This window comes from Peromyscus californicus, unplaced genomic scaffold (assembly GCF_007827085.1).
Source record: "Peromyscus californicus insignis strain IS unplaced genomic scaffold, ASM782708v3 Scaffold_22__1_contigs__length_63687245, whole genome shotgun sequence".
Lineage (NCBI taxonomy): Eukaryota > Metazoa > Chordata > Mammalia > Rodentia > Cricetidae > Peromyscus > Peromyscus californicus.
In genome coordinates, this window is record NW_026294525.1 from 59,948,489 (window position 1) to 59,961,227 (window position 12,739).

At 42.3% G+C, this 12,739-nt stretch overlaps 1 protein-coding gene across 6 annotated transcripts in view; it reads left to right on the forward strand.

Moving 5' to 3' along the window:
• Cdk19 (cyclin dependent kinase 19) overlaps positions 1 to 12,739 on the forward strand; it is a 128,718-nt gene that overhangs the window by 91,873 nt on the left and 24,106 nt on the right. For 5 of the 6 annotated variants that reach the window (XM_052751455.1, XM_052751453.1, XM_052751456.1 and 2 more), the window contains one exon: positions 5,357 to 5,414. The exons of the other annotated variant lie outside the window; for it this stretch is intronic. In XM_052751455.1, coding sequence (XP_052607415.1) covers positions 5,357 to 5,414 — 58 coding nt within the window. The remainder of the gene's footprint in view (positions 1 to 5,356; positions 5,415 to 12,739) is intronic. 6 annotated transcript variants of the gene reach the window in all.

Below are 12,739 nucleotides of genomic sequence, written 5' to 3' on the forward strand. Positions count from 1 at the left end.
TGTAAAAACACTTGCAGTTTTTCTGTATGCCAAAGGCATAAAAAGGCCGCCGCCGTGAACTGTGGAGAACCTGCCACCTCCCAGGTAGGCCATCAGCAGCTGCATGCTTGCTCTTCTCTCCCTGTCTGGCCTCTTCCTCCTCCTGAGAGGAGGTAACAGATGGTGACTAGGTTTTGAAACTCTTATTCTCTTCAGTTTGAAAATAGCTTTGTCTCCCTGTGTGTGTCCCTAAATACTATATTTAGGTCTGCTTGAGATTAAGCTCTATGGAAATGATGTTCTGTTACAGATATCTTTTCGAACTTTCTTTTTTCGTGCAGTATAATACTTCCAAGATTAACCATGCATTGGTAGCTATTTGTAGGTCAGTAATTTTCTTAAAATTATGAACTCCTATTACAGACATTCTCTGGTATTGTGTAAAAGTGAAATTACTGATTCAAAGTAATTCAGTTATTCACTTTGGTTTTTTTGGGGGGGGCAGTTTCAGGAAAGGGTTTCTCTGTGGTGTTTTGGTGCCTGTCCTGGATCTCGCTTTATAGACCAGGCTGTCCTAGAACTCACAGAGATCCACCTGGCTCTGCCTCCCGAGCCAAAATTCTTTTGCAAACAGATTGTACCAGTGTACTCACCCACGAGAATGTCTGGAGTTAGCACTGCCGTACTTCTGTTGTTCAGGCCTCGATTTTTTGACCAGTCTGGTAAGTTAAGATGCCATCTCATTGCTCTTACTTTGCATTTTTATCATTACTGAATTAGAATGAACACCTTTACATAAGGTTTTGATTAAAAAATATTTTTGCTGTAGTTAAATTTCTGAATATTTTTTCCTAATTTTCTATATGATTGGTTTTTTTTTTTTTTTTTTTTTTTTTTTGGTTTTTCGAGACAGGGTTTCTCTGTGTAGCTTTGCGCCTTTTCCTGGAACTCACTTGGTAGCCCAGGCTGGCCTCGAACTCACAGAGATCCACCTGGCTCTGCCTCCCGAGTGCTGGGATTAAAGGCGTGCGCCACCACCGCCCGGCATGATTGGTTTTTTATTTTGACTTGTAGAAGGTCTTTCTTTTGTCTTGTAAATATTGCTCCTGTTTGTGCTATGGATTTCATTTTCTTTGTGTTTTGATGATTTGAAATTATTTTAATGTAGCAAAATTTATCTGTCTTTTATGCTCAAAAATTTGAATATCTTTGTAAAGGAATTTGAGGATGGAGAGATTGCTCAGTGGTTAGCCATTACTGTTCTTATGGAGAACCTGAGTTTGGTTCCCAGCACCCACATTGGGTGGCTCACGGCTCCCTAGAACTTCCTTCACCTCAGGATCTGATACCTTCTTGCTTCTGTGGACACTGTATCATGTGCACTGACATATATACAGTTAAAAGTAAAGTCAATCTTGGAGGAGGAGGAGGAGGAGGAGGAGGAGGAGGAGGAGGAGGAGGAGAAGAAAAGAAGAAGAAGAAGAAGAAGAAGAAGAAGAAGAAGAAGAAGAAGAAGAAGAAGAAGCCGCCTACCAGGATGTCATGGTGTACCCCTCTAATCCCAGTACTGAGGAGGCTGAGGCAGAAAGATTTTGAATTTGAAACCAGCTTGAGTTATATGAGTTACAGGCCAGTTGGGCTCTGTAGTTGAGTTCCTATCTTAAGAAAGAAAAGTTATTTTTGTACTTTTATTCAAACTTTTGGTTTTCATTCATATATATATATATATATGTATGTATGTATGTATGTATGTATGCATGCATGCAATGTCTTGGCTATTCTTAGCTCTTTGTTCTTATTTATTTAATTCTGAGGTGCTGGAGATTAAACCTAAGTCCCTGAACTTGCTAAATAAGCCCTGTTGTTTTGGTAGAGTCTTGCCGTATCACTGACATGGAACACATTGAGTGATGTGTAGCCTAGGTGACTTGATTCTTTTACCAGCCAGCCTCCCCGTCCCTCTCTTCTCTTGCCCTTCGTCCACGCACAGACTGTCACTGGATAGCCTAGCTGCCCTCAGATGTGTGCTCCTCTCCCTGACTTCTGCAATTACAGACATACACCCCTATGTCCAGCTCGTTTCTTGACTTTATCTACCTTGTTGTATACATAGCATAAAAGGTGTGCAGTTCTTCCTGGGATTCTTTGTTTTCCTGGTATCACCGGACCTCTTCTTATCTTTGCCTCCTGTGTTCTTACTCCAGTTGTCTCAAAGATTCATAATTCCCTGCTGGTTCCTGTTTCTGCAGGATCTTTTTAATAGTACATAGTGTTTGTTTGGTTTGTTCTCTTGCTTGGCTATTCTGTTGACCTACTGCCTTTCTTTTTTTTTTTTTTTTTTTTTTTTTTTTTGTGCTCATCTCTTTATTCAGCCCGGGACCTCAGCTCACGGAATGCTGAAGACCACATCCAGGGTGGGTTTTCCCAGGGTGGGTTTTCCCATCTTTTTTTTTTAAATATCTTTTTTTTAAGATTTATTTATTTATTTATTCTGTTTGCATGTATCTCTGCAGGACAGAATAGGGAGCCAGATCTCATTACAGATGGTTGTGAGCCACCATGTGGTTGCTGGGAATTGAACTCAGGACCTCTGAAAGAACAGCCAGTGTTCTTAACCTCTGAGCCATCTCTCCAGCCCACCTTTCTTAAACACTTCAGGCACACACTTTCTTATACATAGGCTTTTTTCCTGCCATAACATTCAAAGCCATAAACTTCCCTTATAAGTGCTTTATTTTTTATTTTTTTTATTTTTTTCGAGACAGGGTTTCTCTGTGTAGCTTTGCGCCTTTCCTGGGACTCACTTGGTAGCCCAGGCTGGCCTCGAACTCACAGAGATCCGCCTGGCTCTGCCTCCCGAGTGCTGGGATTAAAGGCGTGCGCCACCACCGCCCGGCTTGTAAGTGCTTTATTAGCTGCCTTCCACAAGTGTTGGCAAGATGTATTTAAAATATTTTGGTCTTGAGTGTTTTTCATTTTTGTGTCGTTTCTCCTCTTGCTCTGATTGCTTTAGAAATATTTTTAAATTTTCAAATATGTGTTGATTTTGTCTTATATTTTCATAACTGACCCTAAAATTATTTGTGTATATGTGCACATGTGCTTCTACACATGCGTGCACTCTCATGATATACCTTTGCATGTGTCTTTGGAGGCCACAAGTGGACGTCAGATTCCCTGGAGCTGGTTGCAGGTCGGCTGACGTGGGTGCTGGGAACTGAACTCTCCAGTCTCCCGGAAGAGCATCAAGCACTCTTCACTGCCGAGTCATCTCTCCAGGCCATGTCCCTGTCATGGGAATGTGTCTGTGTAGGGTCCCACGAGCCTGAAAAGCCGTTCCTCTTGTTTGAGTTTATGCATCTGTACTAAAGTCGCCTTCCTAAAGACTATCCTGATGTTCACGGGAAAGAATTATTATTCCTTCCACTTTCTTTGTTTTGGTTTGTTTTCGAGGCAGGCTTTCTCTGTGTAGCCCTGGCTGGCCTGGAACTCACTCTGTAGACCAGTCTGGCCTCAAACTCAGAGATCTGCCTGACACTCTGCACCTGAGTGCTGGGATTAAAGGTGTGTGTCACCCCTGCCTGCCAGACTTTCCTAATACTCTGTTCTAAAACTCTCTCCTTGAAATCCAGGTCGTCATATATTGCCTTTTGTTTCTTGAAAGTCTACAGTGTAACATTTTGTAATCAGCTTTATATCCATTGGTAGTTACCAAACTTGAATTTTGAAGGTTTGGTTTTCCCCTGATGCTGTTTTCCCCATTCTGCCTAGTGACCTGATTTTAGTTGTCATGCTCCTCTGACAATGACTTTTAGTCGCAATCGTCCTGTCCCACTTTCTTGACTAGTGTGGCTTAGGCATCTCATGATATCCATCTCCTGCTGGATTACCACTGTCCTGAGCCCCTTCCTCTCATAGTTTTCAAGTCCCACAAAAGGCACAGTCATTCTTGTGTCACATGAAGCCCAGCTCTTGGTGTGATCTCTGTTCCGGTTTTTGTTCATTTTTTCCCTTTTGCTTTCAGTCACAAAGTCCTATGAACTTGTTTCTCTAAAATGTTACTCAAGCCCACCCCTCCCCCATGCTTCTTATCGTCACATCAGTTCTGGTCTCTGCTGCTGTGGCCGGCTGCCTGCCTGAAGATGACTTCACTGGCATTTGAGACTACTCAGCAGGAGCCTTCTCCCTCCTGTCAATCAGAGCTCTTCCTGTCTCCCAGGCACACTTTGCCCAGCCCTGCTCCTCTTCCCTGCTTTCTCTCCTCCTGGTAATTGTCCCAGGATCTGGCTAACAGACTATCCCTGCCCTCACCCCGTAGGCATTGCCCTTAGTAACATTGCTAGTCACTTCCTTTGCAATATTTGTGTGTGTGCTTGTTGTTTTCATTGACGAGCTTTCTTAAAACAAAAATCAGCAACATGGAAAGGATCTTAGAGAGAGCAAGAGAGATTGTCTCAAAAGAGAACTGAAAACTCGCCCTGTCTCCCCATCTATCTATTCATTAAATAAATGAGTGCAATACATTCTCAGTACATACATTTTCTCTCCCCGAGTTTTCAGAGGAGTTTGGCTCACTTTCCCCCCGTACGTTGCCACAGTTTGTTTCCACACATTTGCAGGTGAGGACCATGTGAGTGGCTTGAATGTCTGTGGTTTATTCTTTCGATGTAGAGCTTTGTATTGCCTTTGGGTTTTTTGTTTGTTTTGGTTTTTTTTTTTTTGAGACAGGATCTCACTATGTAGCTCTGGCTGTCCTGGAACTAGCTCTGTAGACCAGGCTGGCCTGGAACTCACAGAGATTCCCCCTGCCTCTTACACCTGAGTGCTGGGATTAAAGGTGTGCACCGCTGCAGCCTGAGTGGGCTTTGGTTTTTATTGTCCTACACTTTGAAATTGTATTTGAAGTTTCTTCCTTGTGTTTTATTATGGCTGATGTGAACTCTAATGGAGCCTGTCTGTATGTTAGTGATGCTTTCCTAATAGTAGTCCAGAAATACTCAGTAAGGAGTACTCATTTGATTTACTTAAGTGAGAGTCGTTATATTGTGTTTTGAAATTTGTACATTAAAAATAAGTGTATTTAATTTGTGCAGGTTTTATTGTGGGACAAATAGAAATGATAGGTTTAATTACTTTGTAATAATTATTTATATGGCACAATTTTGAAAATAGGTATGTTTTCCTGGCAAAGGTGTTTATATGAATGTCGTGCTAACTTCAAGAATATCAAATGCTTTAACTGGAAAAGGTGCTTAATCTTTAATTAGTTTAGACGAATGAAAATACATCAATTATATTTTCATAAGAGAAAATTTCCATTTTGGAGCATGTCAAAAGAATAAATGTAGTAATTTGAATGCTCTATTTTTATTTCTAGAAACCAGCAAATATCCTAGTAATGGGAGAAGGTCCTGAAAGGGGGAGAGTCAAAATAGGTAGGTAATTATTCCTAAGATAATTGATGAAGAAACCAAGGTGATTACAAAGATGTTTTCCCCTTTTAATACCCTTATTAAGTTGTTGATTTTAAAATTACTTTCTTGGAGTGTTTATAGAAAATATGTTGGAAAATGTAGGTAGTCTATAAACCCACAGTTTTTCCACAGCTCTTTCTTCACAGTAAGCCCCTGTCATTGTCAGTTGGGCATCAGTTAACAAGCCCCTGAGCATTTGCTCCATACAGGAGGCCAAGTGTGTGGCTGCCGCTCTCCAGCATAACACCCCAGCTTACTGTGCTCTCTCCTTAGCTGCCAGTGTCTGGTCCCCATGCATTGCCCTAACCCTAACTCAATGCATGGCGTCTCCCAGGTGCTCCCCACTGCTGTCCTCAGGAGCATGTCTCTGGCCAGGCACTGTCATCCCTGGTGAAGTGAACGCTCTTAGTACCTCACACTGGTTGTGACCATTAACCCAGGCAGGAAGGGTTTTTTGTTTGTTTGTGTGTTTGTTTGTTTGTTTTTGTTTTGTTTTCCGAGACAGCATTTCTCTGTGTAGTTTGGGTGCCTGTCCTGGATCTCGCTCTGTAGACCAGGCTGCTGGCCTTGAACTCACAGAGATCTGCCTGCCTCTGCCTCCTGAGTGCTGGCAGGAAGGGTTTTAATGAAACTGTGTGCTATTGGAAAGTTGATGCTGGAGGTGGTACAACCCCGACTGCTTCAGCCAGCCTGCCCGGCTGCTTGCTTTGTAATTGGGCATCTTCTTCCCAGTCCGGTTCCGGAAGGAGCTGCTCTAAACCTGTAAACCTGCTCTGACCCTCCGCCCGGCTGGCGTGGAATTGACCTTTACTGTGCTGTCGTTAAATACTACCTGATAGGTGCTTCCCTTCCTGCTCCTTCCCATTGTCTGTTTTCATTTTAACACTCACCTGTTTTTTACAGGCATTTATTGAAGATGGACGCTTTGCCTGGCAAAAGTGAAAAGGAGATAAGAGCTAGTCCCCCTCCCCGTGAGAAAGCCGTGTAAACATTTTGCTCTGCAGTGTGCTTCTTTATTATGTTGCCTCAGCCACACAGCTGCCTGCTACGGTAGATACAGTGAAGGGAAACTGGATTTAAAGAGCGGTGCCTTGCTCGTTCTTGAAGCCATGGCTAAGGTTCCTGTCCTGAGACTTTCCCTGCAGGCTCCTGATCCCTCCCTGAGTCTGCGCACCTGAGTTCCCTTGGTAGCTGTGAAAAGGACTGGTTCTCTTAAGCTTCTTGTAGTACACGCACATTATCACAGCTCTTCTCAAGCTCCTCCTGGTCCCTTCAGCACTGGCAGCCCTCCCTCCATTTTAAACAGAGTTTTACCTCTGCCAATGCAGGACACGGCTCTTGTCCCTAGATGAAGAAATTTTGTTCAGGTTGCCCCTAATAGCTAGTTCCGTTGTGAGAGCAGTTACAACCAACTTGTAGTCACAGAACAAACAAAAGCCATGTATCAAGGTGTCCCCCAAATACACGGGCAGAAACATCAGGTAGACAGACAGCTGATAGCAGAGCTGGGTGGTGGTATGTGATGATGGCATGGACAGATGGGCAGCTCTGCTATAGATTTAATACATTATCTGAGCACATTCTTAGCCTTTAGGTTGATGGAAGGAAGCTAGAGGTCTGTTAATACATTCTAGAAGTTTTATCTGATGATTGAAAAGATACAGCAGATGCAGAAACAAGGAATAACGATATCCTGAGATCACTTGGCTCTGGACGTGCAAAATTCCAGTTTTCCACAACCGTGAAGTCCTAATCAGTAACCTGGTTGAACCTTTCACATAGGCGTGGCATTTTTCTGAGAGCTTCCATTCACAGTTCTCCTTCTTGGCATGGACTACATTTTGTACATGTCGAGGCTGGAGGGTGTTTTATGTCTCATGATGCCAAGAAGGCTCATTTCTAGCATCTAATAAAGGTGAAACTGAGTAGGCAGGAAAGCAGTTTACAGGAGAGGGATTGTTAGAATCACTAAGGAAGGAGCCCCCACGTCATATAACATTGTTAGCTGTCAGGATTAAGTCAGATTTTTTTTTCCTTTTTTTTTTTTTTTTTTTTTTTTAGGTTTTTGAGACAGCAGTTCACTCTGTAGACCAGGCTGGCCTCAAACTAAGAGTTCTGCCTGTCTCTTGGCCCCCACCCCCCAGCGCTGGTATTAGAGGCGTGTGCGTCACCACCGCCCTGCCTTTTTTCTTTTTTGCCCTCTGTATCTGACATGTATATTTAGATAGATTAGATATAAAGTTGACTAATTATGACAGTAATAGGCATTTTTAACCAAATCCCTGACTCAAAAAAGATTTTTAAACTGTGTTTTCCCTGTGCCTATAATCATTAATATTCTATGAAATATTTTGTTTGATGTTTGAGATATGCGAAACAATTTATTACTATTTTAACTTTAGTTGTTTGGGGTTTTTTTTGGCCAGTTTGATTTTTGTAGCTATGACCTACGTGGTGTTTTTGTTTTAGGATTGGTCTTTAATGGCCATGTCATCTGAGGTGTTATTTATGGTATATTTTATTTGTCCTATTATTTTGGTATTATATTGGAAAGCCTGGGAAAGTAAATGGGTAACTGTTACATTACAGAAGAAATCAGATAATAATAATTTTAAAATTCCTTCCCAACAACATTATCCTTTCTATATGTATCAAGTGTTACTACTGACTGGGGTAGAAGCTGGAGGCCAAACCCGTGAGAGATCAGCATTTGTGGGCATGATAAAATCTTATTTCTTATTTTACAATCAGAAAGGAAACTGGAACTCCAGTAAGTTATTTCATAATTTTACCCACTGATTTACTATTCATTGTCAGAATAGGAGTATTATTTGGTAATTTTTAAGAATATTTTTATTTATTTATTTACAATGTCATACATTTATAAAATGTGTTTTAATCATCTCCACCCCAGCTCCTACTCTGCCCACCTCCTCCCATCCTCCTGTCCTTTTTCAAACCATGAACACTGAGAGTTCATTTAGTGCTGCCTGTGTGCCTAAAGGTGTAAGGCTGTCTGCCTGATTCTGGACAACCTGCCAGTGCCATGCCTTCAAGGATAAAATTACACCACCATCAACTTCCAGTAGCTTCTGAACTAGAGGTGGGGCCTTGTGAGCAGGTCTTAATATAGGTAACCACTGCTGTGAGCTCCTGAGCCCAGTGGCCATGTCATGTCCAGGAGGCAGCATTGGGCAACACTCCTCTGCATCCTCCAGCTCTTACGTTTTTCCCCACCCCCTTTTCTGCAATGTTCTCTGAATGTCAAGGGGCAATATATTTTTACAATCTTGGCTTGTACTATGGAAAGCTCTGAAAAGTCATTTAATCAGGAAACACAGGTTTTTTTTTTTTTTTTTTTTTTTTTTTTGGTTTTTCGAGACAGGGTTTCTCTGTGTAGCTTTGCGCCTTTCCTGGAACTCACTTGGTAGCCCAGGCTGGCCTCGAACTCACAGAGATCCGCCTGGCTCTGCCTCCCGAGTGCTGGGATTAAAGGCGTGCGCCACCACCGCCCAGCGAAACACAGGTTTTAAGGTATGATCTCTTATATAAGTTTCTTGTTTTTGAAAGAATAATTTTATGTATTTAAATATGAGCCCTTTTAAAGATATATTTTTGTTTGTTTGTTTTGGTTTTGTTTTTTTTTTGAGACAGGGTTTCTCTGTAGTTTTGGTGCCTGTCCTGGATCTCGCTCTGTAGATCAGGCTGGTCTTGAACTCACAGAGATCCGCCTGGTTCTGCCTCTCAAGTGCTGGGATTAAAGGCGTGTGCCACCGCCGCCCGGCTCAAAGATACATGTTTTAGATATTAGTTTTAGTGGACTTGTTCTAAACCTTCTAGTTTAGTACTTTGTTTCCAAAGAGGTCTCCTTCGATACTAGCGTTTGTACAGTTTTTATACCAACACTGTGGACGTTGTTGTCTCCAGAGACTGGAGCCGTTATTAGAATTGCGTATATGGTGAGTCAAGTCAAAGCCATTGGGTATCAGTACAGTTGGTTATTGTATATGTCATAGGACTGCCTAGAGCCTTTCATTTGTTCTATCACAACAGTTTTATTAAAATAATAACATAGTAATCCAGATGGTTGAACCCAGTTAATACTTTTTTCTTATTATGAGATTCTATTGGTATTGGTGCAGCTTAAATTTAAATTTTGAGATATCCCTAAAATGTTGTTCCTTTTGGAAAATTTGAAATAGGTCTTGGTCATTGTGAAGATTAGATTTTTTAAAAAGTTATACTGAATAATGAGAAGATTTTTCTATGAAAATATTTGAGTCATTTAAACCATCAAAACTTGATTTAAGACAAGCAAACACTCAAATGCATGATTAATAAAAGGATATAATACTGTTGTCCTCTTTTGTAGTTTTACTAAACCAAGGTTAGCGATTAATCAGTTAGGAAAATATACCAAAGAAAGTGCAGTATCTCTTAGACAGTTTTTACATTATCTGAACATAGAAGAGTGAGCGTTAGGAATGTTGTGGTGGTTTGAGTTCACTTGCTTGGGGTACTCGGTGGTGTTGTGGACGATGAGTTTGTGGTTGTGTCCTCAGAAGTTGGTCCAAGTTTGAGGTGAGAAAAAGAAGAGTTGCCCTCTCAAGTTCTCTGGAACCAGACAGGGCCCTTCCTGTCCCGGCGAAGGGAGTCTGCAGCATTACATTCAGTGTTAGTCACCTGGTTTCAGCTCTTGTCATTTCATTTTTCTCCAGATGTTCACTGTGGGAGGCCGCTGTAAACAATTTTGGATTTTTAGAGTTTTTTAAGTCTCATAGTAATGCATAATGTCTCATTATTGGAGATTGCTTGTACAGTCCTTTGTCCATGTTGATAGGATGCCATGGGTTTCTACTCAGTTACTGTCAAAGCCTGGGGCAGATTGACAAACATCACAACAGTGTGTAGGCTTGGTGGAAGCAGGTGGAAACATGGACCTTTCAGTAAGAGCCCTCTTCACTGTAAGAGAGGGCAGGAGAGGCCGAGAGGCATGCTGTGTGGATCTCAGATCATGGCTCTCCCTCCCTAATTTTAAAAGCTGAGCAGCAGAGAGATGCCCTTACAGATGGAAAGTTGAATTAATGAAAGGTAAATAACTGGATGACAGGTCGGTACAATGATCTGAAGTTCTCTAGCAAATTCTAGAGAGGCCTTAGCATCTCCAGCTTGTGCCCAGGTACTGGATAGACAGTATAGGATCACTGTCGTAGGCTGTGAGGAGAGGCCATCTGGACAGACAGTGTGGGGTCACTGTCCTAGGCTGTGAGGAGAGGCCATGACAAGCTGGAAGTTTGATGCAGATCTTTGTCTAGCTTGAGAACTTGTAGAGAGTAGAAGGAAGGGTGATGAGGACTCAGAGCAGGCAAGGTGGAATTCTTTATTCATGTCCTGCTCTTCAGCACCTTTCTTTTTCTTTTCTGTCTTTGTTTGTTTGCTTTTGAGACAGGGTTTCTCTGTGTAGCCCTGGCTGTCCTGGAACTCATCTCTAGACCAGGCTGGCCTTGAGATCCACCTGCCTCTGGATTAAAGGCGTGTGCCACCACCTCCTGGCTTTTAACACCTTTCTTGTTTCTTGTTTCTATGGTTTCCAAAACTCTTTTTGGTTTTCTTTCGTAAATTTGCAATTTTACCATTTCTTAGGTGCTTTTAAACTCAAGTTGAAGTAGCCTTCCCGTTCAATGTATTTTGCTTTATTGTGTACAACTTCTAGCTTGGAGAAACAAAACAAAAAACACGATTTGAGGATATTGAATGCATCCCATTGCCTGTGCAGGACGAGGGTAGATAAAACCAAGTTATAGTTTGGTAGGTTTCCCTGTTTTTCCAAATAATTGCAAAGTTGAATTGCTATAATTATTAAACATAAAGCCAAGTGGAGTTCCAGGTGGCTGTGGTCTCCAAACACTTCCTCCTTTAGATTTCTGCTTTCCTTTGTTTTGGAGGAGGTATCTTTTTTTTTTCCTGGAAACTGTATAATCTTGTATGCTAGCTAGAGAGATTTGTGTTTGGGATCAAATTTATGTGCCACTTGTGGGAAAGACTCCCTTGGGTCTCATCCCAAGGTAGGCTTTTCCCATTGTGTCTGGGGTTTATTCTGAACATGTACAAGAATGTGAGGGGACTCAAGACACTGGGTGCCCATCCCTTATGTGTCTTCATAGTGGAGCTAATAAGGTTCCTTCCAGGAATGGGGTGTGTTGTCTCATTCTCTGTGAGGCCGGTGCACATCTTGACACTGACACCTCCATCTTGATCTGGAGAGGAGATGGCACTTACCATGTGTGATATCTTAATGATCACAAACTTTCTAAGCTGAAGGGATGAGGTTGCGGTAAGCTGGAGCAGACACGGAAACGGCACCCTCGGGTCCTGGAGACCCTAGCAAACAGGTGCTCTGAAAATCAGCAGTACAAGCAAATGCTCTGGTGGGTGCCTGAGGTAGAACACCAAGGCATCTGATAATAGTCTGCACAGAATACAGGACTGTCAAAGATGCCGGCCACACCAGAGGAGAGGCCCAGTCCCCAGAAAGAATCACCAGCGTCTACCTGAGGAGGCAGTGTGGTTGGGTGACCTGCTGATAACTGATACCAATGCAGGTGACTCCTGATGAAGGTGGATGCTCCATGAGGCCTCATGGTTTAAAATCAGAACTGTTGACACAGAGTAGAGTGCTCACCTCCAAGTGAATAAGGGAGTTTATTCTGAGCTAAAATGAGCAGCTGTAACCAAGGAGCACACATTTCAGTAGCCTGAATAACATTCTAACATGGAGGCAGCTGCATGAACTTTTATAGACCCAGAACAAATCATAAATTAAGGCATTTTCCAAATACCAGGTAGGTAGGGCCTAGCAAAGTGGATAAACTCTGCTATGGGTTTTAGATGTTACCCAGTCACATTCTTCACTTGTAGCTTGGTGGAAGCTGGTGGTCTATGAGTGCATCCCAAAGGAAGGACGTTCGGTCAGACAGACAACAGATGCCTATCAAGAGGATTTAGGATAGCTCGAAATAATCTGGCTCTGGACCTGCAACATTCTAACTCTAGTCACAAAGTTTACGTCAGTGAGTTAGACTTGGAGTGTCTGTAAACTGGTGGTCACTTTTTCTGAGCCACTTCACTTCCTGCCTCCATCTTGTTTTCTTTAGCATTTGTGTCCCCGTGTCCCATGCTGGTGCAGCCCCAATGTTTCTCTACTCCTAGGATGGCCTTCGTGTTCACTCTGTGGTTTCATTTACCATAATTGGTTACAATCTCACCTTGAAATCCATTTCGCTGTC